At 44.5% G+C, this 27,378-nt stretch overlaps 1 protein-coding gene across 2 annotated transcripts; it reads left to right on the top strand.

The window, feature by feature from the left end:
• The first annotated feature begins 369 nt into the window (after positions 1 to 369).
• LOC147455108 (uncharacterized) lies at positions 370 to 27,378 on the top strand. 2 transcript variants are annotated; one of them, XM_086513950.1, is made up of 5 exons: positions 370 to 843; positions 26,445 to 26,477; positions 26,571 to 26,821; positions 26,898 to 26,943; positions 27,107 to 27,378. In XM_086513950.1, the coding sequence occupies exons 1-5, from the start codon at positions 443 to 445 to the stop codon at positions 27,141 to 27,143; spliced, it is 768 nt and encodes a 255-aa protein (XP_086370076.1). In that variant the 5' UTR covers positions 370 to 442; the 3' UTR covers positions 27,144 to 27,378. The 2 variants fall into 2 exon arrangements, with proteins under 2 accessions (XP_086370076.1, XP_086370074.1); XM_086513948.1 differs by having other exon boundaries at positions 379 to 843; positions 26,898 to 27,378.

Below are 27,378 nucleotides of genomic sequence, written 5' to 3'. Positions count from 1 at the left end.
CTTCTGCTTCTTTTGCTGCTGCTTTTTAATTAAAGCCAACGTATTTTAGACAGTGGTCATTGCGTTCTTTCGTTACACCAAGAAACTCCACACAATCGTCTTGTTGCTTGTGTTTTAACACACGCGTGCACGTGCGTGCGCACACACATGTTGATGATCTTTTGAGTTCTAGAGTCCTATCAATTCCATAGAGGCATACGTTTAAAGTCTCTCTGAGTGAGCTAGATAGCTCTCAATTCCCACTCGCAGCTGTCGTCTCCACCTCAATCCAAGTGCAACTACCTAAGCACTCCCGTTAATTTGTGCTCTTGGAGATTGATAAGGCTTCCCTTGTCTCCATTCTCCATGGGTAGTAAGGCGTGCCATTTGGCAATGTATGATAAATATGAGACAACAACACATGCAATGGCAGTAAATAGGAAGTGGAAGGGGGTGTTGAGCAATGGCAACGGCGGCAGGAGCGTGCTCGCTGCGTCATCCAGTCGCCCCTCTCTTCGCAAGGAGGGAATCCTCATTTTATTATCGTCATCAGCATAAAAGCAGGGGCTTGCCTACCTTGAAAAGGCGCATCAGAGCTAGTGCAAGTGATGAAGCAGAAGATGGGGATTTGCAGGCAAAGGTTCAGCAAGCAGATTGGAGAGCCTTTCGAGCCCGCCTTCTTCAAAAGACGGCTTCCTTAGATGCTGCTGCTGCTGCCGTCTCTGCAGAATCTGGGACCCCTGAACTCTGGGCCCACTCCATCACCCAGCCGGAACCTGGTTGCTTGCTCATCGCCAACCCCACTGCTTTCCTCTCTAGGCAGCAATATTTCCATCAAGCAGTCATCTTTCTCTTTGCTCACAGGTATGTACAGTCCTTAGCCCTTATCCTCACAATGCATGTTCTCTTTCAGTGTGTCTATATCTTGTGATACTGTAGTTTTGAGTCCGATTAAGGTTTGAGTCCGATGAAGGTTTTAGAAGGTCTTCAATGTGCCTCATAAGCTTGTCTCCTTACAATATACAGGTATGCTTTTAGGTACCTAATTACTTTTTTATACACGAGGACATTGAGGTATTGACATGTACAGCTGTACTTATAAGAGCTGTGCAATGTCTAGCTCAATCATATCTTGCACCATAAATATTGTGAACTTGGTGCACCTATAAGAACAAATGACACAGCCACAGTCTCTTCATGACATCAAAAGCTGTCAATTCTGGTGCATGTGGATGTCTTGTCTGCCCCATCTTTGCAGGGACACTCGGTGTAGATTCAGTTGGAGGCCACTTGGCATGAAATTGATGAGCCACTTGAGAAGGTAGTAAGACATTGCAACAATACTGGACTTGGACGGAAAACAGTAAACTTGAACTTGAAAATGCACTGTAGACAAGAGACATAGTGTGGTGGAGTTCCATTCTTAGAAGCATTGACCCCTCAACAAGGCGTCCTTGGTGGTATTTCTTTATTTAGATGAGCTGTCCATGGTAAAACTGTTCGAGTGCACACACACTCTATGGTACAAACACAGAGTCCCAATTTTAGTGCTAGTGGTACATTGGCATCTCTTTACTTTTAGAACCACGGACCCCTCAATGAGCTGCCCCTGGCGGTATTTCTTTATCTTGATGAGCAGATGAGGTTACAATTGTTCAGAGTGCACACACACTCTCTAACACAAAACTAGTTGCCTTGATTGCTTCACTATGCAGATGGTAAGAAAAAAAAAAGTGATAGTGGTGTGGATTTTACCTCATGGCATCTGCATCTCGTGAAAACAGTCCAGAGCTTCCTTGGCATGCCCATGTTGGACATATATTGCAATGAAGGCACTCTAGGAGACCACATTTCAAGCAAGAAGCTAATCCAGACTTTTCAAGAGCACCTCATGTTTCTCCAATAGCCCTTGACTAGCAACCTCATTGTGAATACTATCGCCCATGGCAATGTCTTGCACAATTACATGCCTTCAAGGTGCATAATAGGTGATTGCATCTCGAGAGTCTCTTTTCGCTTTGAAAACAGTTTAAATTTTCCTTGCCATGCTGATGTTTGGCAGGATACACTCAAGTCAGCGCATGGTTTAGACATTGATGGGTTGTATGGAGTCCACAGACCAATGTCAGTTTGGGTGCTTCTTGCTCTAAATACACACAAGGCATTCATGGAGCCTACAAGAATAGTTTGAGGATTGAGAGTCTCGAGACTACGCTGTAGACAATTCTTGTACTACAAGGGCTCTTAGGAGAGAGACGCCTAGATGATCGATAGAGGACACACACCCGACACACGTGATCACATTCATCTCTCAGGTGAACTCGTTTTCTTTACAGGTCATCTACAAGGGCCATGTTGACCCTCCTCATCCAAAGATCTTTTCATCAGTAGACGGTCTTGCCTTGTTGTTTCGTCCACATCCCTGATGGAAAGGGTAATTTTATTCCTTGGTGCATACTGGCCACCTATTGTCCTGCTGAGTACCAAAAGAAATGAAAGTTAGGCTAAGAATCTCATCATGAATATTAGCGTCTTGCATTATGCCACATGCTTCAAGATGTAAGCATTACCTTCAAGACGAAAGAAAATGTGGATGAATTTGGAGAGATACACTCGTTGAAAAAAGCCTAGAGCTTTGATTGATTCACTCTAGAAATGGTGTGAATTAAAGAAGAGTAGTTTTGTACCTTTCACCTTATATCATCTCTTATTGTGGAGGCTTTGTAGCGTCTCTCCTCAAAGCTTTCACCAAAAGCTCCACGATCTCGCATGTCACATGCACATCTAACCCTATGTGTACGTGGACAAGCTACTTCATGACATGGGTTCAGTTCAATTAGCTTAGGAAGTGTTCTGGCACTTTTGTGAGTGTTCGCAGACCGCGCATGTCCAGACACTTAGATGCATATCCTCCGGTTGCACACAGCATGACCATCAGATTTCAGTCAGAACCCATCAGGAGCATTTTTGCAGTGCATAGACGTATTTTCCCTATTTTAGCCTTTTTTCACTTATTATTATTAAGTGACTTTTGTTGGGAAACTGGGTAGGGCAATTTGACAAGCAGATATATAAGAAACCCTAGCGCTAGCGCTTTTTGGCAGAAGAGGCAGCAAGGATCTGTGTCCAACAGTGCACCTTCTCAGCAAGACCCCCCCCGGGGCAGGAGACATAACGCTTTCAGCCAAGACAAAGCCCATTGTTTTCAGCATTGCAAATCAGCCAGCGTTTTGCATTTGCAGATCCTTTGGCGGCAGCAGACACAGCAGATCACTAGCGTTTTTTGCAGTAGACCCTAGATCAGCCCTAGCGTTTTTGGATCAGCAGGACAGCCTAGCGTTTTGCAGATTCGCCGCGACGGAACAACTAGAAGCACGAGCGTTTTCAGTTTTCAGCAATCAGACTCTGCAGCAGAACCCCCAAACCTCGTAGATCTCACCTTTCCGCAGCAGATCCTCGCCGCACGGTCAGATCCACCGAAGTTTGCAGATTCAGCCCCGAAAACGCAGATTTCAGCATCTGCGTTTTCAGTGCGTAATCGTCGCATCGGCGTCACCGACACAGAGTCAAAATTCAGCAGATAAAGATTTGCAGATTTCAGCCATTAGCGTTTTCAGATTTCTCATCGTCATCGTCCTCATTGTCGGCAAGTCCATAGCATTGTAGAGATTGGTGCAATCAATAGTAGACCGCTCTCGCCATAGAGAGTGGGGCCTTCAGAGGAGGGTTTGACAACATTCAGGTGTCGTATTCTTCTCTCTCTATCTAGTCTCAACACCTTCATTCACAGTGTTTATCCACTTTGTTTGTGACCACTTACACTCTCTCACAAAAGGAACGGAAGGCTCCCCCTTCCGTAAGTAAAAGGAACCTTGAGCACAATTCGGAGCACTCATCTTGAGCAAAGTTCAATATACACTTCCGCTGCACCTTACATTGGTATTCGAGCTTTGGCAGTGTTCTGCATCACTCAAGGAAAGAATCGAAGAATTTCTTTTGCTTGTTGCGGTTGCACGTAACCCAAGTCCTCTTGGGCGTGTCGATTCCTAATCGTGTTTTGAAGAGTGACAGGAAACCCAAGAAAGAAGGGCTTGTCCAGCCTCCCCTTGTTTCTCTTTTCACTCATTGAGAGCGGACCGTGCACTTAGCGGCCGGCCAATCGATGTGAGGTGGGAAAAAGCAACCTTGGTGTGAGTGCAAGGCCGCCAATGTAAGGTGCAGCGGAAGTGAATGCTGAACTTTGCTCAAGATGAGTGCTCCGAAGTGTGCTCAAGGTTCCTTTTACTTACGGAAGGGAGAGCCTTCCGTTCCTTTAGTGAGAGAGTGCAATGGACACAAACAAAGTGGTGAACACTGTGAATGAAGGTGCATGAGACTGAGAGATAGAGAGAGAAGAATATGACACTAGAATGTTGTCAAACCCTCCTCGGAAGGCCCCACTCTCTATGGCGAGAGCGGTCTACTATTGATTGCACAAATCTCTACAATGCTTTGGACTTGCCGACGATGAGGACGACGATGAGACGGGCTGAAATCTGAAAACGCTAATGGCCGACTCTATGTGGATGACGACGATGCAATGACGGCACGCTGAAAAACGCAGATGCTGAAATCTGTCTTTTCCGGGCCGAAATTGCAAACTTCGATGGATCTGACCGTGCAGCGAGGATCTGCTGCGGGAAGGTGAGATCTGCGAGGTTCGGAACTTATTCTGCAGAAATTGACTGCTGAAAACTTAAAAGCCTGGTGCTTCTTGGGGTTCCGTCGCGGTGAATCTGCAAAACGCTAGGGTTGTTGCCTGTGCCAAAACGTTAGGGTTGAATTTGTCTTTAGTTGCAAAAACGCTAGGGTTCCTGTTGTCTTGTTGTCGCCAGGTTGTCCTGCCAATGCAAAACGCTAGGCTAATGCTGTGGATGAAAACGCTAGGCCTTCAGATGCAAAAACGCTAGACCGGCTGACGTGGAGGGAGTCTTGCTGAGAAGGTGCCTGTTGAACCTTGGTTCCTGCTGCCTCGTCTGCCAGAAAGTGCTAGCGCTAGTTTGCTTATGTACTTGCTTAGTGAATTTGCCCTACCCAATTCCCAACAAAAGTCACTTAAAAATAATAAGTGAAAATTGTCAAAAATAGGGAAAATAGGTCTATGCATTGTATAAATGCTCCTGATGGGTTCTGATGGAAATTTGATGATCATGCTGGGTGCAACCAGAGGATATGCATCTAAGTGTTTGGACATGCACGATCTGTGAACAGACTCACAAAAGTGCCAGATCACTTCTTAAGCTAGGCTATCTGAACCCCTATCATGAAGTAGCTTGTCCACGTACACATAGGGTTAGACGTGCACGTGACATCCCCTCCTTTTCAAAGTGAGGTACTGGTACCGAATTGTATGGCGTCGAGGGAGATCGCCAACAACGTTCGGAATCCTGGGACTCTTCGCCGGCCCACTCTGATGCGTGGGTCATGCGATACTTGAACTTCATAAAGGTCTGTAACGCTTGCTTCTTTGGGCCGCGTCGAAAGCGACACAAAGTCTTATGTGGCTCCTTCGATGCTTCAACTTTGTCTACAGTCATGCGTCTACCTTCTTCAAGAATCTCCGAGGCTGAAAATTCCTGAAATCACTTCCAACACAAAATTATGAACATACCCATTCCATGTAAAGTTACTGGAAAAATACTATTCCTTCGAAAAAACTATGCATGCAATGGAGATGAACATACAAACGGAGTGTCAAACGGTTCATCAAACACACCATAGTTTTTTCATGCAGCAACCATGTGTCTCACTCGAGCGGGTATGGAAGCCCGATATAAGCCTGATTCAGACCCCCCGAAGATTCCATACGTGGAATACCATACGGCACTAAAAAATTAGTGTGTGTGTGTGTGTGTGTGTGTATATATATATATATATATATATATATATCATAACAAATAGCAATTAAATTTAAAACACTAGACTCTAGAGAGCAGCCCAAAGCCACATAATGCATTAAAACATCATAGAAAATGTAGAATCTAGCTAAATCAAGGAGTCGGGAGCCGAGAAACAGATCAAGATCTCTGATCAATAGATACATCAATGAATCATGATCATACTAGAGGCTACAGCAAAGCAGGAGATGGCAAAATATGGAGCCTCCAAAACCAACAAGACTGTATACTGAGTACTCCAAAATTCAAATGACAAAACATAAATAGAGCCTAGAGGGTGGAGTCTAGTTGCTCGATGCTAAATAGTAAATCCAAAACATAAGTAGAGCTAAGAGGAGTCAGGACCGAGGCTAGAGAAAAATGCAATGAGCTCTAACTCTCATCAAAGGCCACCTCCTCATCCTCATCCTCATCCTCATCCCAAGCCTCATCCTTAGCAACGGAGCATGAAGTCCCAATATCACTGGGCATGTTAATCGGAAGAGACTCCATAACATCATCAGTGCTCTGTGCAATAGCCTCCTGAATCTCCTGCAACTCAAGCAAGCGCTCCTCATCCTTCTCTTTGTTAAGCATCTCCAATGTCACCTCCATTCTCTCATAGCCGTGCTCTTTGATCTTGCATAAGAGCCTCAAGTTGGTGTGTATGTAGACAAGCTTCTCGGTATGAGCAGGAAGTAGCCTATTTCTTCTCATGGTGTGAATGAGAGAGAAGATGCTCCAATTTCTCTCACATGGAGAGGCACGTGTCCCTTGAGAAAGCACCTTAAGTGCAAGAGTCTGCAATGTGGGCGTGCAAGCCCCAAAAGTCTCCCACCATTTTACACCCTCTTGCATTCTCTTTGGATCCTTTGCAATAGGATGAGCAAATGACTTTCTTTCAATGAGGAAAGTGTCCAACTCATCAATGAGGGTACCCTGCATGGTCAAATCACCCTTGGTATACCTGTCCAAAAATGTCATCCACCCGTCATGAACCTCACTATCATTGAATTGCCCTCTTCCTCGCCATATAGGATGCAACAAGTATCCCACAGCATGCAATGGTGTGTGCATCATATTCCATCTATCAACGCATAGGTCCTTGATCTCTTGCATCCTTGCCGCATCAATACCTTGCATGTTTTGAATTTGCTCAACCATGCGATCCGTAAGCTCATACACAAGCCCCATGGTGGCTCCTTCCCTATCAGCCAAACGAAGTATCTTCAAGATGGGAGCACAAATCTTCAAAATCAACTTGGCCTCTTGCCAAAAGGATGCATTAAACACAATGTCCGAGACCACTATGGCCTTTGCAGTCCTGGATGCCTTCATTTTCACAAATTTTGCATCGATCATAAGCCTACGCACACCTTGCATACATCTCTCATCCACAAGACTAGCCAATATGATGAAGTAGTAGGCAAATCGAGTGGCTGATGGATTCAACAATTCCTTCTTGCTAAGCATTCAAAACAATGCCAAGACAGTGGACTTCCTTGTGACAAATGTGACAACCTTTGTTGCATCTTCAAGAATTTTTGCAATCCAAGGGAGCTTCCCAATATCCTCAAACAAGAGGTCCAAGCAATGGCATGCACATCTCGTGAAAAAAATGTGTTTCCATTTCTCTTCCACCATTTGCCCGGCCTCAACACAATTAGTTGCGTTGTCCATGCATACCTGCACAACATTGGAGGGTCCTACCCCAATAATCACATCCTTAAGCTGCTTGAAAGTAAATTCTGATGTCTTTGTCTCCCCAGATGTGTCCACAGATTTCAAAAACACAGAACCATGTATAGAGCATGCAAGAAAGTTAATGATAGACCTGCGTCTAGTGTCAGACCATCCATCACATACAATTGTGCATCCATGTTTTTTCCATTTCTCGCGCACACCATGATCTCATGACCAATGCATTTGACCTCATCATTTAACTCTTTGGTGCGCAAAGCATTGTATGTGGGAGGCACATAAGATGGACCAACTTGTCCAATTGCCTTGACCATTTCCAAAAAGAAAGGACTCCGCACTTTCCATTTAGGAATGTCCTCTGCATTAAAAAACTTGCATAAGGCTTGATCTGTTTGCTTGCGTGCTTGCAAGCTAAATGCACTTGCGAAAGGCCCTTGTGCAACCTTCCTCTTCTTGCTCGAGGACCCCACATTTGATTTGGAAGCCAAAGTCCCAGTGGCACTTACATGAGCACTCCCTGATGCATGTGTACTCATTGAGCCTAAGGCACCTCCTTGAGATGGAGAGGCATTACCTCCCAAATCATCCACCAAGGCATCTACAAATGCATTTGGGTCCTTCCCATCATTCTGGACATCTACATGCAATCTTGTGACCACCTCTTTGACGTCCTTTGGCACACTGTCACATGGGCCTACACCATAGCCAGAGAGGAACATAAATGTGCACGAAGGGACCGCCGTCCCAAGTATGCCCACAATACTTGCATTTAGATGTAAATTTCCCTTTCTTTTGAGGCTTCAATTGTTCTACATACTGCCATTCGAACGCTTCACTCGGCCCATATGGATTCTGCAAACTTGCAAGGTGCACACTGCAAACCTTGACAAAGTGGAGGCCTCACAAGTCAAGACTCAAGAGCAGCCCACGGGCCATGGGTAACGGAGGGCGTAGGTGAAGAATCAGCCGCGCGCGGGAGAGTGTGTGGGTAGGGCTCCCGGCTCGCGGTCTCGAGTCCTCTCGACTCTCAAGCTTCAATTGAGTCTCCGTGTGCAGAAACGGCAGCGCTGCAGTTTTTAATAAACTCGCGCAAAGGCGTTTTGGGGCACATTCGACAATTTGGGGGAAATTTTGCCAGCTCGTCAAAATCACCTTGCTATCCTGCTCACGTCCGGAAACGGCAATCATGTGGCAATCATACGCGGATGCCCGATTGCCCAATCGAACGCGTATGAAAAAAATTATGAAACACACGCAAACAATGGAATCGAAACTTGTCTTTTTGATCTAAATCTATCAACTGTGGCAAAACACAATGGAAATGCCGATGCTTGATGCTCAATTCTTCTTGTGCTCTTCCTGATACTGTGTCATGCCAAGGAAGAGACATAGAATGTGAATTCCTTGGGTGCAAACATTTCATCTTTTCATGAATCATCCGCATACATCCGTGCTCATTCATGAGTGAATCGTGCTCAGCGTACAAGGATCACATAAGGACGGTGATTAAAATACAGGAAAGCATCACGAATGAAACACTCGAACAATGTGTGTTGACTAATCATTTGTACACATAATACTTCTTGTGGGAGTTCCTTAGACCGAGGCTCGAGAGCCAAGATCGGTTCTTCGTGATTGATCGAATCTTCCTGTGGGGGTTCTGTGGACCTCGACTCAAGAGCCAAGATCGGTTCTTCGTGACTGATTGAATCTGCAATGAGGCTAGCTTCACTAGAACAAGTATCAGCTAAACCATCATCCTTGTGAACAATCACAGTTTCTTCTTGCAAATCATCATGCTTGTGAGAAATCACATCTTGATCATGCAAATCATCATGCTTGTGAATAATCACATCTTGATCATGCAATCATCATGCTTATCATTATCTTCGAAATTATCATGCAAATCATGTGTGTCATGCTTTGGAGAAGAAAAGACTGTCAGAGTCTCCTTCTCCTGTTCCTTTTCAAACTATGCCTGCAATTGCCCTTGGGGAATAAAAGTTTTGTCCAAAAGTTTGTTCAGTGCTATAGAAGTAAGTATGTCTTGTTAGTTGTTAAGAGTACAATAATTGCTTCTAATGAATACATGTTGATGCATTTTTAAACTGCTGGTCTATTATGCTTGAAAGGATTCGAAGTGTACTAAAAGTTATGGACTCTATTAAAGCCAGTGGCACAGTGTGAAAGCACTCCACAATGTCAATGGAACAGTCTCACAGGTAGACCATACATGAGTTAACAAGTGTTGAATACACGAGTGTTAACTATGAGCATGTATGTCTGGTACCATGTTGACCAAGTGTACACACGAATGGATTGATATTCATGTAAACGAGGACGTTCGCGATTTCAAGAGGGAGGTATGTCATGAGTCTGTGGCAACTAACTTTACTTGTTGATTTCTTTTTGGGGGAATTTTATTTGACTTGTTTTAAAGCACCCCTCTGGAAATGCCAATGCCCAAGTTGCATGGTGTGAGGCGGACAGTGAGAGTCTCGGCCGGACGGAGAGTGAGCACTAAAGTTGGACAAATGGATTAAGGTTAGCCACGGTGGGGCTACGAGTGTAAATCACCTGATAGTTGGCCGACATTGCATTTTTCGATATGGTTCCAGTGGTGATTGATGGTTAGACGACCCGTGTGAGTGCCATGGAAGCATCTCCTAAAATTTAGGGAACTGCTATTTTATAATTTTGGACTTGAAAATGTGTTTGCGTCATTAGCTCTGGAATGACAAGGGGAACATTTTATTGCTCTGTAGCCAAGTCAACTGACGCACCAGTTGAGATATTTTTAGTTGAGATATTTTTAGCCAAGTTGGCCAAAGTTGGAAATTGGGCGAGGTGTCACTCTGTGAGCAATTCTGCCACTCTGGGAGAGATGGGGCGAGCCTACAAGAGAAAGGGGGCGCAATTTTCAACAGCTAAGTGGATTGTCACAGGTTAAGAGCTATGGAGTGCTTTCTTTCCCTCTTATGTACAGTGTGGTGCCAGAAGTGATGCCCTGCACGCTACGCACTGCTCTCTCTCCCCCTACGAGCAGTTATGTTATGCCCCTCAAGTGGGCTTCTCATTTGACCAATGTATAGTGGGGATTTATGCTTCTGTGCCGAGGCAAGAGCCTCTTTGAACAAGAACGGGTGTAGCTAACTGCTACACCAAAGCAGGCACCGGTGAGGGTGATAACCTCACCACACAGGTGCGTTTTCAGCTCTGCATACTCGCTGAATTTGGACTGTTTTGCAGCCGTCATGATGCCGGGAGCATTGGGAACAGTGTCCCACGGGTGTAGCTAACTGCTACACCAAAGTAGGCATCGGTGAGGGTGATAACCTCACCACACAGGTGTGTTTTCAGCGCTGCGTACTCGCTGAATTTGGACTGTTTTGCAGCCGTCATGATGCCGGGAGAGCATTGGGAACAGTGTCCCACTGTTAGACGACAGCTCGGGGACTGTTTAGGGCTGAAAACAGAGGAAAAACCAGTAATTACAGCGTGCTTTAATTACTGTTTTTGTGCAGGAAATAGGGGGTCTATGCTATTGGAAACGAGTCGGAGCTTTGTCCAAGGGCAAGTTTTGGGGTTGTTATGCTGTTGAAATTTTGTGTCACGTGACACATCCCAACCCTATGTGTCCGTGGACAAGCTACACCACAGTAGGGTTCAGTCAGTTCAGTCAAGTCTAGCTTAGCAATGATCTGGCACTTTTGTGAGTCTATTTGTAGACCGTGCATGCCCAGTCACTTAGCATAGATGCATATCCTCCGGTTGCACACAACATGATCATCGGAATTCCCATCAGAATCCATTAGCATCAGTTAGGGGAATTTTCCAGTGCATTTAGCCTATTTCCCTATTTTTGGTTATTTTCACTTATTATTTTGAAGTGACTTTCCAACAAAAGTAGGTAGGGCAATTTTGCTAAGTTAATATATAAGCAAACCCAAGTTAGCACTTTCTGGCAGAAGAGGCAGCAGGAGCTTCCCGCTCAATAGGCAACTTCTCAGCAGTACCCCCCCTCAGCAGTAGACCCTCGCTATCCACTCCTTCCCTTTGGCGTTTCCTCCTAGCAAGCCATCGCCTACAAGTCCTCTTGCCTGGCGTTTTCCAACCTCAGCAAATACATCCCAGCCAGCGTTTTTTCAGCCTTGACAAAAACGCCAACATCACTTGCAGATTCAGCGTTTTTTCAGCCTTGTCAAAAACGCCAGCTCAGCAGTAGCAAAAACGCAGAATTCAGCAGTTGGATTCTCGCAGTTTTCAGCCTATGACACCGCAATAGATCACCCCCAAGTTGGTTGCAGATGTTCCCCCATTTTCAGCCATAAAAACGCAGCCAAAACAATCATTTTCAGCCACCGAAACAGTCCCGAAATTCAGCGATTAGAAGATCTCATATTTTAGCCATCAAGTCGTCGTCGTCATCGGCATAGTCCTGTTGCTTCAGTCCAGTGCATACGCATTGTACACCTTTGTGCAATCAAGTAGACCACTCTCGCCGACGAGAGTGGGGACTTCGGAGGAGGGTTTTACAACCTATCGGGTGTCGTATCTTTTCTCTCTCCTTCTCTCAGTCTCATTCACTTGCACGCACAATATCCACTCACTTTGTTCGTGATCATAGCACTCTCCATAAGTCGGAAAGCTCTCTCGAACTAAAAGGAACCTTGAGCAATAAAGATCACTAATCTTGAGAAAATACAACATTCATTCCGCACGTAACCCAAGTCCTCTTGGGCGTGTCGATTCCTAATTGTGTTTTTGAAGAGTGACAGGAAACCCAAGAAAGAAGGGCTTGTCCAGCCTTCCCTTGTTTCTCTTTTCACTCATTGAGAGTGGACCGTGCACTTAGCGGCCAACCACTCGATGTGAGAGCAACCTTCCTATGAGCGCAAGGCCGCCAAGGGGTGCACCCGCGGGAAAGAGAAGAGCTCGGGTAAGAGAAGATCCTTCTCTAACACAGATTGCAAGCTAAAGAAGAACCCAAGAACCTCAAGAACTCAAGGACTCAAGAACCAAGAACCCAAGAATCTCAAGTCCCCAAGTTCCTCGTGAACTTACGAACCCAAGACTTCAGTGTATGGTCATCACCCAAAGCGGAATGGATACTTTGCATGAAGGTGATGAGCATGAGGGTGGTGAAGAAGAATTTTCCCCACCAGGAGGTTTTTCCGACCCTCCCCCTTCTCCATCTACGCCAAGGATTGCACCAACTCCTATGGAGGCTTTCGACAAGATGATGATGGACAAGAAGTTAGAACGCGAAGAAAGAAGAGTAGAAAGAAAGGCCGAATTGGATCGTGACCACAAAGAAAGAATGGCAGCCTTAGAGTGTGAGCGTGAGCAAGCGCGTATGGCGGAAGCGCAGAGAGCCCAACACAAGCAAGAGTTGTTTCGACTCTTTTTTAGTGTGCAGGCACAGATTGACAAGAATCAGGAGAAGGAGACTCTTTCAGTCTTGTCTTTTCCAAAGCATGACACACATTATTTGCATGCTAATGATAAGCATGATGATTTGCATGATCAAGATGTGATTATTCACGAGCATGATGATTTGCAGGATAAAGATGTGATTGTTCACAAGGATGATGGTTTAGTTGATACTTTGTCTACTGAAGCTAACCTCATTGCAGATTTGATCAAACACGAAGAACCGATCTTGGCTCTCGAGTCGAGGTCCAAAGAACCCCCACAAGAAGTATTATGTGTGAGAATGATTAGTCAACACGCATTGTTCGACTGTTTCATTCGTGATGCTTCCCTGTATTTTAGTCACCGTCCTTATGTGACCCCTTTTCGTAGGCATGCCATATTGCACGATGAACACGATTCACTCATGAATGAGCACGGATGTATGTGGATTACTCATGAAACGATTAAATGTTTGCATTCAAGGAATTTCACATTCCATGTCTCTTCCTTGGCATGACACAGTCTCAGAAAGAGCACAAGAAGGATTTGAGCATCAAGCATCGGCATTTCCATTGTGATTTGCCACAGTTGATTGATTTTGATCAGAAAGATAAGTTTCGATTCCATTGTTTGCGTGTGTTTGATGAACGGTTTGGCACTCCGTCTATTTGTTTATCTACATTGCATGCACAGTCTTTAAAGAAGACTAGAATTTTTCAGTCACTTTACTCAAATCAAGCACGTCTTTTGTTGCTGCTTTTGCAATTCTCTCCTCTCTTTGGGTAAAGCTGCAAAGAATCCTAGACCATAGTTCCTAAGCGAGATGTTCCTCTCTTGTTTCTTGCATGGGATCTTCCCGAGGAACATTTAGATCCTTTAGGATGGAGTCAACATATCCTTTGCTACTGCTTTTGCAATTCTTTCCTCTCTTGGGTAAAGTTGATTGTGTCATTGCAGCTCTCGAAAGTGAACCATCTGGATTTCTTACGATTTTCACTAGTGACATATCAATCAAATACCTTGTTTGCCCTCTTAAGAAGGGTTTCATCCTGATTGAACTCAATTTGAAGCTCCTCTTTAGCACCTTAGTCTTGAAACTCGAGTTGATATCTGTCGGCATCATAATTGGGGTAATCTCTCATATTCAAGACCCCTAGCGCTATTAGCTATTTAGCTTCCCATCTCTCAGGTGAACTCGTTCTCTTTAGTTGTCACCTAAGAGGCCAATGTTCATCCTCTTGCTCAAATTATTCCCTTGGTGAGTGCTCTCCACCTATTGTGTCCTGCTTAGGACCAAAAGAAAGGAAAATTAGGTTAAGAATCTCATCACATGAACGTCAGCGTCTTGGGTAATTCCATATTCCTTCAAGATGTAAGCATAGCCTTTAAGACGGAATGTAGGTGATTAAATTTGGAGAAATACACTTGCTTTGCATCCGCTGAAAACAGCCTACAGCTTTTTGGCCCTGCTCCTGTTGCGCGTGTGGGGGAGCAGGAGAAAGAGCCCACTTGCTACTCTATGCAATGAGAGTGAAGGAGAAGAGGAGAGTGGCGCAGAAGAAGCTCACGCAGAGAGAAAACGTGAGAGAGAGAGAGCTCGTAGAATTTTTTTTGGGAAAAGTCACGATAGTCCCTTTTGGGCTTGACCTTTGAGTATATGAGTAAGTGACTAGGGGGCCATTCACACTTGGGCCCCCTCACTTATAAGTCTTTTAACTTATAAGTTAATTAGTACAAGGCACTTAGGCCTTTATTCCCTAACAACCTCCCACCTAAAGGCAATGTACCTTGGGAGATCAAAGAATCAACTAACTATGATACATCAGCTGATCATGCACTTACTCATCCAACACCCATCATCTGACGACAATATGCAAACCGCTCTGCTGGAAGACTCTTGGTCAAAAGATCTGCAGGATTGTCATCTGTGTGCACCTTGACAAGTGTAATGCTCTTGTCATCAAGCACACTTCTGATAAAATGATACTTCACCTCTATGTGCTTTGTCTTGGCATGAAAAACGGGATTCCTTGCAAGCATAATAGCACTCTGACTATCACAGTGTAGCACAGGAACCGGTGACTTAATGCCAAGCTCTTCTACCAAACGCATGAGCCACAAAGCTTCTTTGCATGCCTCAGTGGCAGCCACATACTCAGCCTCAGTGGTAGACAAAGCAACACATTTTTGCAGTCTAGAAATCTAAGAAACTGCACCTCCTGTGAATGTAAACACATATCCAGAGGTAGACTTCCTGCAATCTGGATGTCCAGCAAAATCTGCATCTGTAAAGCCATGCACAGATGTCTCACTCTTCCCAAAACAAATGCACAAGTCTTTAGTGCCTTTCAAGTATCTCAAGATACACTTCACTGTTTCCCAATGCTTTTTGCCAGGATTGCTCATGTACCTGCTTACCACTCCCACCGCAAATGCAATGTCCGGACGTGTAGCAACCATAGCATACATCAAACTGCCAACGGCTGATGCATAAGGAATCTTGGCCATTTCAGCCCGCATATCATCTGTGTTTGGGCAGTCATGTGCAGTCAGTTTTACATATGGAGGCATCGGAGTACCAAGTGCCTTTCCCCCATCCATATGAAAACGATGTAGCACCTTATTAACATAATCTCGTTGAGATAGATACAGACGCCTGTTAGGTCTATCTCGAGAGATACGCATGCCCAAAATATGATTAGCATCACCAAGATCCTTCATGTCAAAGCGATTCTTTAAGCTTTGCTGTAATGCATCCAACTCCGTGACATTTTTACCCGCAATAAGCATGTCATCAACGTACAAAATCAGCAATAGAAGGGATTCATCACTTGCCGTTTTGATATACAAACAGTGATCAGAATTACTTCTTTTGTATCCTTGAGACCTCATGAATGTATCAAACTTGTGATACGGTATACCATGCACGGGGAGACTGTTTCAAACCATACAAGCTCTTCAAGAGTCTACATACTTTCTTCTCTTGCCCCTTTGACACAAAACCTTCTGGCTGCATCATATAGATCATCTCAAGCAAATCACCATGCAAAAACGCTGTTTTGACATCCATTTGCTTTAACTCCATATCTTCAGAAGCAACCAGGCCTAAAACAAGACGTAATGTGGCAAGCTTTACAACAGGAGAAAAAATCTCATCAAAATCCACACCATGCTTTTGCTTGTACCCTTTAGCAACCAAACGTGCCTTGTACTTAGAAGAAGCATCAGATGTGACCTTGGTCTTGTAAACCCATTTACATGGCAGAGCCTTATGCCCTTTAGGCAAATCAACCAAGTCCCATGTATGGTTTTTCTCTAAAGACTGCATTTCCGAAACCATTGCTTTGAACCATTTCTTACTGTCTTCCCGTTGCATAGCCTCTTTATAGCAAGACGGCTCACCACAATCAGTAAGCATGACATAGTCCAAAGACGGTTCATATCTATCGGGGGGCCTTGTCACCCGAGTAGACCTACGCACCCAATGATCCATAACAGGTGGATTTTCAGCCTGTAAACCATCAAAAACAGCAGGCTGTTCAGCCGGTTGCATCGCAACAACGGGCGGTCTAGGAGCATCAACCTGTTCCCCTACCTGTGGTGCATCAATGGCAACTTGTTGGGGCTGATTTTCAGCACCATTTTCAGCATGTAAAGGCTGCTGAACATTGGGCCTTCTTGGCTGTCCATATGTAACATCTTCACGAAAAACAACCCGGCGCACTTCCTCGACCTTTGTGGGCTGTTTGTGCATGCAATTCTCATTGAAGATGACATCATTGCTGCGTATGATTTTCCGTAATGCGGGATCCCATAATCTATACCCCATTTCACCATCCTCACCATATCCTAGGAAAATGCATTTATGAGACTTTGGTTCTAGTTTGGTGCGCAGTTCACTCCGGATGTGAACATAGGCCTCACAACCAAACACTCTTAAATGTGCATATGAGGGTGGCTTGCCAGACCACACCTCCTCAGGCACCTTTCCACCCAAAGTCTTGCTAGGTGAGCGATTAATCAAGTGAATAGCTGTTTGCACAGCTTCTGCCCAAAAACCATGAGGTAATGCAGCATGTGACAGCATACTCCGAACTTTCTCTTGGATAGTCCGGTTCAACCTCTCTGCAACTCCATTCTGAGAGGGATTAAAAGGAGCCGTGAGCTCTCTTTTAATACCTTTAGTAGCACAAAAGTCAATAAATGCTTTTGATACATACTCCCCTCCATTGTCTGAGCGCAAAGACCTAAGCTTCTTGTCAGTTTGATTCTCAACAAACGCAAGAAACTTCTTGAAAGTATCCAAAACATCGCTTTTAGCACGTATTGGATACACCCACACCTTACGTGTAGCATCATCGATAAACGAGACAAAATATTTCTTTCCCCCTAAGGACAACTGTGGCATTTCACATACATCGGAATGCACTAAGTCTAACCTGTCAGACTTCAAAGAAAGAGACCTTTTGTGCGGTGTTTGACTGTGCTTACCATAAATACAGTGCTCACAATGAGAAAAATCAGCATACCTCAAACACGGCAAATAACCACAACGAGACAGAGTTTCCATTCCTCTTTTACTCATGTGTCCCAACCGGCCATGCCACAAAGAAACACTTGGCTGCTCGGTTACGGCGACAACATGGTCACACACACTAGATACATGCAAAGGATACAAAGTGTCCGATTTACAACCCTTGGCTACAATCCGGGCCCCTTTACAAATTTTCCACTTGCTATCACCAAAAGTGGTGTGATAGCCTGCATCATCTAGCTGCCCTGTACTAATCAAACTCTTCTTGAGTTGTGGCACATGGCGCACTTTGTGCAAAACAAAAGTCATACCATCAGCAAAGGAAAACTGGACACTGCCAATACCTGCAATGTCACATGCATAGTTATCTCCCAAATAAACAGTGCCTTGCACCTCACCTGAGTACTGTGTAAACCAATCCCTATGAGGTGTTACATGAAAGGAGGCACCTGAATCAAGAATCCAAGTATGCATGTCCACATCAGAACCCATAGCAAGGGTATGTGCATCCACAGAAGAGGCATTGACTACATCAGTGTTGCTGTCACTGTCACAACTACTAGCAACATTGATTTCCTCAATCAACACAGTGCTCTTCTTGGCATTTCCCTTGTCCTTTGCATCAGTTTCAGCACCCTTGTTCTTCTCTTTCTTCCACTCATAGCATTCCCGTTTATAATGCCCTTTCTTTCCACAATGATGACACACAACATCTTTCCTACGAGATTTGCTGCGTGCCCTGTCCTTACTGTCAGATTTCTCCCTCTGTTGAGACCTGCCTCTCAAGTGCAATGCATTAGAAGACCCACCTGTGGTGTTCTTCCTGTTCATCTCTTCCATCAAGAGAGAACTCTCTACATCTGCATACTTAAGTGACGCACTTGAGTTACTAAGAGCTGTCCGGAATACATCCCAACTCTCGGGCAATGTGCATAGCAGAAAAGTAGCTTTGAACTCCTCATCAATCGTGAATTTCAGCTCTGTCAGTTGGCTGAAAATAGAATTGAATTCATTGAGGTGCACTGACATGTGCGTGCCCTCCTTCATGCGGAGATCCATAAGCTTCTTAAGCCAATACACTTTACTGGTAGCACTCTGCTGTGCATACAACTCGTCTAAACGCTTCCACATGCCCCATGCTGTCTGCTCATTCTCTACATTGAAGAGTAAATTGTCAGACACCGAAAGCATGATCGTGGAGCGAGCCAACTCGTCCACTTCTTCCCATTCTTCAACCTCCATATCATCCGGTTTCACACCCTGTAACTTAATAGGTTTCGCCTGTTTCTTCTGCAACATCACATTATAACATTGCTTCTTCCCTATAGCAAAGTTATGGGCATCTTCAAGCTTGCGAATGTGCAACAAATTGCCACTTTCACTGCTAGAAGCCATTCTGAGTGATTGCAAACACTGAAACCCTGTTTTGCCGACCTAAACACGCCCAAATGTGCGCAATCGGGCAAAAAACAGCTTGCTGCTACAGAAAAACAGCGAGCAAATTTCACGCGAAATCACCCCAAAACGGCGTACATTCACTGCCAAACCCTTACCAAAGGTTTCCACAAGGTGTATACATCATTTGCTTGCTGAAATTCCCTGTTTTGGGGCAAAAATCAGACCTGTAAACACCTGTTTTGCTGAATTTTCAGAACCTCGTTGGTGGAAACACCTGTAAGATTGACTTGTGAGACTTGCCCTAATGAAATTGCATCAAATTGACCCCGAAATTGGTCAATTTCAGCAGAAATATGCTGCTGTTCGCCAGTTTTTGAAACCCTAATTTTGGGGAAACTGTCACCGGAGGTCGATTCTACACGGTGAGAGGATCCCTTCGCGACAGAGTTGATCGAAAACGGTTGAATATCCTTCCCGCAGCGAGCAAGAACAGAATTCTGATCTGTGTTGCGAAAATGGCTCTCTTGGAAACCCTAAAGCTCTCTGATACCATGTGTGGGGGAGCAGGAGAGAGAGCCCACTTGCTACTCTATGCAATGAGAGTGAAGGAGAAGAGGAGAGTGGCGCAGAAGAAGCTCACGCAGAGAGAAAACGTGAGAGAGAGAGAGCTCGTAGAATTTTTTTTGGGAAAAGTCACGATAGTCCCTTTTGGGCTTGACCTTTGAGTATATGAGTAAGTGACTAGGGGGCCATTCACACTTGGGCCCCCTCACTTATAAGTCTTTTAACTTATAAGTTAATTAGTACAAGGCACTTAGGCCTTTATTCCCTAACAGCACGTATCCCGCAATCAGTGCATTCTATAAGTGACGACGTTCGGGACAGGAAGCTCTTTAATTCTTTTTGTGCTTTTTGAGGCGCACCACGTTTGGCATACATATCGGCCAAGGCAATGGCAAGCACGACATTTTTTTCGATAGCCTCTGACTAGCAATTGAATTTTTGTGCACAAGATGCTGCCCATAGCAGCATCTTGTGTAGAGCCACATGCCTTCAAGATTCATGCATAGGTGATTGCATCTGGAGTGAGCCCTCGCTTCGCATCTGCTGAAAACTTTCTCGCCCTGTCCTTGTGGGACAAATCTTGCAATCATTGCACAGTGCATACGGAGAGTCCACACTTTGAACTGGAAGCTCCTCAAAACACTTTTTGTGCTCTTTGAATTGCACCACATTTAGCAAACATGTCAACCAAGGCATTGATTTTTAAGCTGAGCCACATGCCTCCAAGATGCACGCATAGGTGATTGCATCTAGACAGAGACCCTCACTTTGCATCCGCTGAAAATAGCCCAGAGCTTTTTGTCCCTGCTCCTGTTGTGCATATCCCGCAATGTGTTCACACCGTTCCGAATAGTTAGCTCCTCAAGCACTTTTTGTGCTTTCTGGTGTGCACTACATTTGGCATACATATCGACCAAGTCAGTGTCAAGCACGACCTCTCTTTTCTAGAGCATCTTGCGTAGAGCCACATGCGTTCAAGATGCACGCGTAGGTGCTAGCGTCTGGAGAAAGGCCCTCGGTTTGCACCTGCTGAAAACAGCCCGGAGCGTCCTAGCCCTGCTCTTGTTGTGCGTCAGTGCATTCCAAGAGACGAGATTCCGGACAAGAAGCTCCTCAAGCACTTTTTGTGCTTTTTGAAGCACACCACGTTTGGTATATATATCGACCAAGGTAGTGCCAAGCACGATATCAGCCTCTGACTAGAGCCGCATGCCTTCAAGATGCATGCTTGCATCTAGAGAGAGGCCCTTACTTCGCATCTATTGAAAACAGACTAGAGCTTTTTGGCCCCGCCCCTGTGGGACAAATCTTGCAATCAGTGCATTCCAAGAGTCCACACAGCCGACAGGAAGCTCCTCAAGCATTTTTTGTGCTCTCTGAAGTGCACCATGTCAACCAAGGCATTGTCAAGCACGACATCGTTTTTCAACAGCCCTTGACTAAAGCCACATGCCTTCAAAATGCACGTGATTACGTTTGGAGAGAGGTCCTCGCTTCGCATCTGCTGAAAACAGCCCAAGAGTTTCCTGGCCCTCCCCTATTGGGCATATCTTGTCACAAACTGATGACGTGGTAGTACTACCCGGACACACAGTTGATGACGTGGCAGAAATTGTACGGATAGGCAGCCCGGATTTCACGCTAACAGATGCCACGTGGCAGCAGTACGGATTTCCTGGATTTGCACTGACAGGTATTGACGTGGCAGCCTGTATGGATTTTCGGAAATTGAGCTGAGTACTTTTCTTGGCAGATTTTGGACCAAATGTTTTTGGGACTTTTTGCTTTTAAGTTTGGAAGCTTTTGGGCATCCCTTGTAAGAATAAATAAGCCCATGGGACCTCACTCTTCAGAGCATCTGGACGCAGAGTCTGAGAGCAGAGGACCCCTTTGGGTGTTGTACTTTGCTCAAGCATTATATAATTAAAAAATACAGAAAGGGACGCCAAGTTTTGGGGCCAATACCTCTGGGCACGGAACTACGTCAGGTCGTGTCGACTCAAGTTTTAAAGTTGTGAAGTATTTTAAGTGATCTTCTCGTGCCCAAGCTTGTGACAGTGGTATTAGAGCATCAAGCGTGTGCTTTTCTCAAAGCATACCGGTCCTATCAAAGAGTAGACAGGGCACTTGGGCACTTTGGAAATTGTTACTAAAGAATCTTCGTGTCCGGACCTTGGACTTATTAGCCACTCCCACTCTTACTTCATCGCGCATCAGGCGCGCTCTCGTCTTCATCGCTCTGTCTTATAGGGCATAAGCCATAAAGAATCCCAGATTACACATGGGTTCTTCTAGAGAATTTGACAGAGATATCACCCTTCAGCGGGAAGGCAAAGAAAAGTTGAAATCTGGTGCGGGAAATGAAGAACAGAATGAAGAATAGAACCTTTAGAAATCTCTTCAACGGTTGAGAATTTGGATATGCGACCAAAGGTAAAGTTGATCCTCTCAACAGGCTCTACGCATTGACACGAAGAGATCTTATATCCAACAACTTAGGAAAATTAGGGTTCTTGCAGAAAATTTCAGTATGTGTGGAATTAATGTTTTTGAAAGCTCTTGTTATCTGTGTGCAAATAACTACTAGGAGCTATGAACATGGAAATGAAAGCATTTGGAAGCATGGAGCCGGACATCAACTCCTTTGCAACGAGGTGAACCATTTGCCGGAAATTTTACCTATTTTGCAGGTGAAATCGAGGATGACATGGCAAGGAATTTACATTTGAAAGCAATCGAGAGCAAGAGCAGCTCAAGAATGAATCCGTCGGTTCAAGATAAGAATCATGAATTTTGTTTTAAAATTTTGGGGAAGCACTTGCTGCTGTGGATTCCAGAAAGAAGTCCAAGAACCGTTGTTACAATTGTGGGAAGCGTGGTCATTTGTCTAAAGATTGCAGATCCAAAGGCAAAGACAAAGGACAAAGGTAACAACAAGCATCATGAGGAAAACAATGATAGTGACTCGGGGAAGGATAGCAAAGAGGCTACTGGGGTAGTGGAGTCTACATTGGCATAGACTCTCGCACATGGAGACAAGTGCCGTCACCAGCTTCAGCCAGAGATAGGCTTGGGAGTGGCAGAGAGGGGAAAAAAGTGCTCCCTATAATTAATTTGGACCCTTGTGTTGGAGCTCAAAGTTCTCGTTGTTTAAACTTGTGGGTCGGAGTTCAAGGCACATGCATCTGGCAGGGAATCAATCAGACATATCTAAAACACTATGGATGAGTGCACCAATCTATTGCGGTTGGTAGGATTATGGAGAGGATGTGTTCCGTAGTTCATTATCTTGGAGTACACGAATGGGGATTCTTGGGCGTAGTGTGGTCTGCAATTCAAATTTTCTAAAAGGCAACCGATGCTCTAGATGGCATTCTTCTAAGGTAGAAAGTTGAGGGTAGTCAATCCGAGGTGTATCCAACAAGGAGCTGTTGCTGGGGTATCCATGGTAGCTTCTTCATCGACTTGGTCTCACTATTTATGTCCACTATGAGCTGCAAAGAGGGTGTTAAGAGTTTTGGCATCTCAAGTGAACTGCCCAATGTGACCCCATTATTTATTTTGGCTTTTAGGTATTTATTTTACTTATTTGTCAAAGTCTGGGTTGGGCAATTTACTGAGGTTGGTATATATGCAACCCCTTGCCCCCAGTGCATAGTTGACACGTACGGTCACGTACGACGGGTACACGTACGAAGACGTGCGGTACTAATCGAACTAAAAAAAATTAGACGTACGGTGACGTAACGTACAATGCAAAAAAAAATCATGCGTCTTACACATGATAGATCATATGAGTCATGACATCGACCTTAGTACTTAGTACCAGGGCTAGAAACAAACATTTTTCCTAACCGATCAAAATAAGGGAAAACTTGAGTTTTCAGGTCAAAATTTGAAGCTTTTGCCGGTAATTACACTAAAACTTGTGTAAATTTGCCGGTTTTCTTAGAGGCAAGCTCAAAATCTAACCGGGATTTTATAATTTCAACCGGTTAAAATACACTAGACCCCGGCTTTTTTCTAACACTGCTTAGTACTAAATACTTGTAACTTAAGTCTTACAAGTTAGAACATGAAAGATCTGTCCATGGACATCGGAAACGGTAATGTCCGAAGAAAGAAGAATCATGATCTCCAAAGTGGTGGCGGCCATAGTAGATCCGCTACCCAAGCCTCGTCGCACATAGGTCATGGTGGTTTGAGCCAATGCAGCCATTGGGCTCTTGTTCAAATGCAGTCGAGATGCAAAACATTCCCACACCAAAAATCGCCCCGCAAAAAAATAAAAAATAAAATAAAAAAACGGATGACTCATGTACGGAACGTACTAGTCATACGGTACGCTACGGAACGTACGGAACGTCCCGTACGTCGAACGTGGACAACCCTGCCCCAGTGTATTATACATTCAGTTATTCATTGCCAATTTGATTGGTTCAGGAGACTCTCTCTCTCTCTCTCTCTCTCTCTCTCTCTCTCTCTCTCTCTCTCGGGTACTCACTCTCCTTTGTCTCTACGCTTCCCCGTCATCGACTTTTGACACCTAGGGCATCAAGAGGTCTATCTTGATGAGATGATTGACTCTAATCTTAGTGCATCAAAAGTTTTGAAAGGATGAGATGGATTGTAACAGGAGGGCAGCACGTGTCTATGGGAAAGAACAGACTGAATAGACTTTAGACGCTTCAAAACAACTGGACTAAAAGAGATACACAACACAAGAGACGGAGGTTGGCGGAGTTCTGTCCCAAGAGAGCACTGGCCCCAAATTGTGGTGCCCATTCCGGTATTTTTTTTATATTGCTTGAACTCAGTACAACGCTGATACCCGATCCTCTGTACCTTCACGCAAAAGCATACTAGAGAATGAGCCCTAGACACATATTTAAAGGCCCCTTGGCCATGAAAAGCTTCGAGTTCTAAAAGCACCTAGTCCCTAAAGCTGACGCCCAAAGTTGCCAGCTCGTTTTACGGAAATCCGTACAAGTGCCACGTCATTAGTAATTTACGCAAGAATCGTGTGTGTGCGTGTGTGTGTGTGAGATCCTACTTTTATTTATGGTCTTTAGGTTCCCTGGACCCCATTGACGGGGTCCCATAAGTTGGTGGGAACTTCCTTAAGAATTGCCCCACTCAGCGAGGTTTTGTAAGTTGGTAAAAACTTCTTATGAGGCTTCTTCTTAGGGTTTAGGCCTCTCGGCCGGGATTTGCAAGTTGGCTAAGGTCTTCAGTGATGTGACACGTTAGTAGTTTGTGACGTGGATAGTGATCTATGTGCATTAATAGTTTTGGATTTGATTAAATGGCTAATTTCATTGTTTGCACCTGAGTGCTTAGTGTGAACTATGTGAATGTAGATCCGAAATCCACTGTGGATTAGGATTTGTGTGGATGCATGCTTTGTGAATGTACTCTCTTGTAAGAATGGTCATGGGCATTTTTGCATGAAATGTGAACTGATGTGAAGCTGGACTCATGAAATTCAGTGCATCAAGACATCCATGAAAGACGAGTGCAGTCTGGATGTGATGGCTAAGTAAGTCATAATGATCACGGTTCATGTCTAAGATCTCAACAGGGATAGTGATGTGAATGTGTATGATTGTTTAGTGACTTGCTCCTTTGTGCTAGTGCATGATTTGAAGTGGTCAAATGCATGTAAGCATAGAGTTAGTGTCTACTGAGCTATTTTTAGTCCATCGTCTGTTTTGTAGGTAATCGAGGGTGATTACTCTTCTCTTAAGGGAAGGGAAAAAAAAGGGGGGGGGGGGGGGAAGATAATGTCACAAAAGTGATGACGTAGCACTAGAACCAGCCGGCCAGTAGAAGAGAGAGGTGATGATGTGGCAAATCCAGTAAATTGCGGCGGGTTTTCTGTTTCTGGACTTTTGTTATCAAATTTGATTGCCTATCTTTTTGCCAGTGTGAACTCATCAGTGGGCACTCTATGAAACAAGTAGAAAGAGATTTCTATAATTTGAGGGACAGCACGATGGAGTTGCTTTTCAAAGCGCTAGCTTTTTGTATCAGTTGCTTTTGGGCAAGGGGCCTTTAAATATGAGCCTTGGTGTTTGGCAGATCAGTGCATGGTTGCACATATGCAGAGAGAGTCGAGACTCCCTGGCAGTTCTACTTTGTGGATTCACTTAATATAAAAAGTACTGAAAGGGGTGCCAGACTTCGGGGCCAATTCATGTGGAAGTGGATGTTCTCTTTTTCAAGTTTAATTGTTTTCTGGTTTGCTTCAGTTTGGTGATTGTTGGAGTGATTTACAGCCTTGTTAGTGCCAAGCCGGTAACAGAAGTGAATGCCAGGGTTGGCTTCGTCCAGAGGAGCCCAAACTTGATTTTGTGGACTGCAGCTAAAGAGTGCCTATGTGAATATTGTTGTTCCATTCCTCTGCAAGTGGGAGTGGTCCCCTAGTGATTTCCCGACATCACTGCTGGATAGTGTGAGTAACAAGGGGAGATAAATGACATGGCATAAAAGACTTTTTACTTCCCCGAGGCGGAAACAAACTTCTTGCCCCCACCGGCTTCCTGGCAGCTGGAGTATAGAGGCTCTGTTCCCCTTGTCCTCTTGCCAACCCTAGCCCGAGAAAGTAAAATGTAAAAACTAAACATCGGTTGAGTCCCTCTCTGCAGGCCTGGAGCTCTCTAGTGTACTCTGTTCACGAAGTCGCCTGTAGAGCTCTCTGCACTCATCATCATACCATCTGTTTTGGTGCAGTATCTCCGCTCTGTGTGCGAGAGAGATTGTTGGCTTAGGTTTTAATTTTGTAGCTAGATCCATTTGAAGTATGATAACTACTACATGCCTAGATAAACAGCATACAGCTAACTTCTACTGAGTTTTACAAATGTCACGATTCTGTCTTCCTGATATCTTCTGTGCATTGGTCGGACTGTTATTGATGTTTATTATCTATGATGCAGCAACGAAGGGAGTGCTGGGCTTATACTGAACAGGTGAGATAATTTTTAGATAAGTCCTTTGATACGTACAGAGTCTTAAAGAGCGGATTCTAAAACTTTAATCATGAATTTTCTGGTAGAATGCAGACCTACGGAATATAACCTAGGTCAGCTTGCAGGCTTTGAGGAGCTGTTGCCAGATTTTGCAAGTTGTCCGTTGTACATGGGTGGTGATGTTGGCGCAAATGCACTACATGTTGTACATGGTGTTCATGGCTTGGAAGATTCCATGCAAGTCATACCTGGCGTATATATGGGTGGGATCAAGTCCATGAAGGCAAGTGTTCAGAGAGGAGAAAGTAAACCTGATGACTATCGTTGGTTTGTTCGCTATGCAGGTCAGGATATGTTTCCCATAAACAGCGCTCTTGTTTCGTTTTAAATAAATACCGAGACAGTCATATGTACTTGCAGGATGGGGACCTGGTCAACTTGAACGCGAAATTGCCATGGGTGTATGGTATGTTGCCTCTTCGTCTAAACAGACTATATTAAAGCCCTGTATCAAATTGCCCAAACCTCTGTGGAGAGAGATCTTGGAGTATATGGGTGATCCATATGTTGACATATCGAGACGTGCTTATGGGGAAATCTAAATTGTGGCTTTTTCCCATATATTACAGGAGCTTTTGCTTGTTCATTTCAAAGCTATGGTGCTAGCTGCAAGCAAGGGCTATAGTGTATAGATACATATACAAGCAGCTGCTATTCTGTTGGAATTGGGAGTAGTAGGCAAATGTATAATATGTTGTAGGATGACAGATTATTTATCGTAAATTGAAATTCATGGCGATGATGTAACTCAAGAATGTATTAGTTTTGCCAGGCTTGCTGCTCTATTGAACAAACAACTTTGATAATGGGATGCTGTTTGTTTCAGCCCTTGATTGGGAAA

The sequence above is a fragment of the Adiantum capillus-veneris genome, chromosome 6 (genome assembly GCF_014529385.1).
Source record: "Adiantum capillus-veneris isolate H3 chromosome 6, ASM1452938v2, whole genome shotgun sequence".
In the NCBI taxonomy this organism is placed as follows: Eukaryota; Viridiplantae; Streptophyta; class Polypodiopsida; order Polypodiales; family Pteridaceae; genus Adiantum; species Adiantum capillus-veneris.
This window is presented reverse-complemented; position numbering and strand designations above follow the sequence as displayed.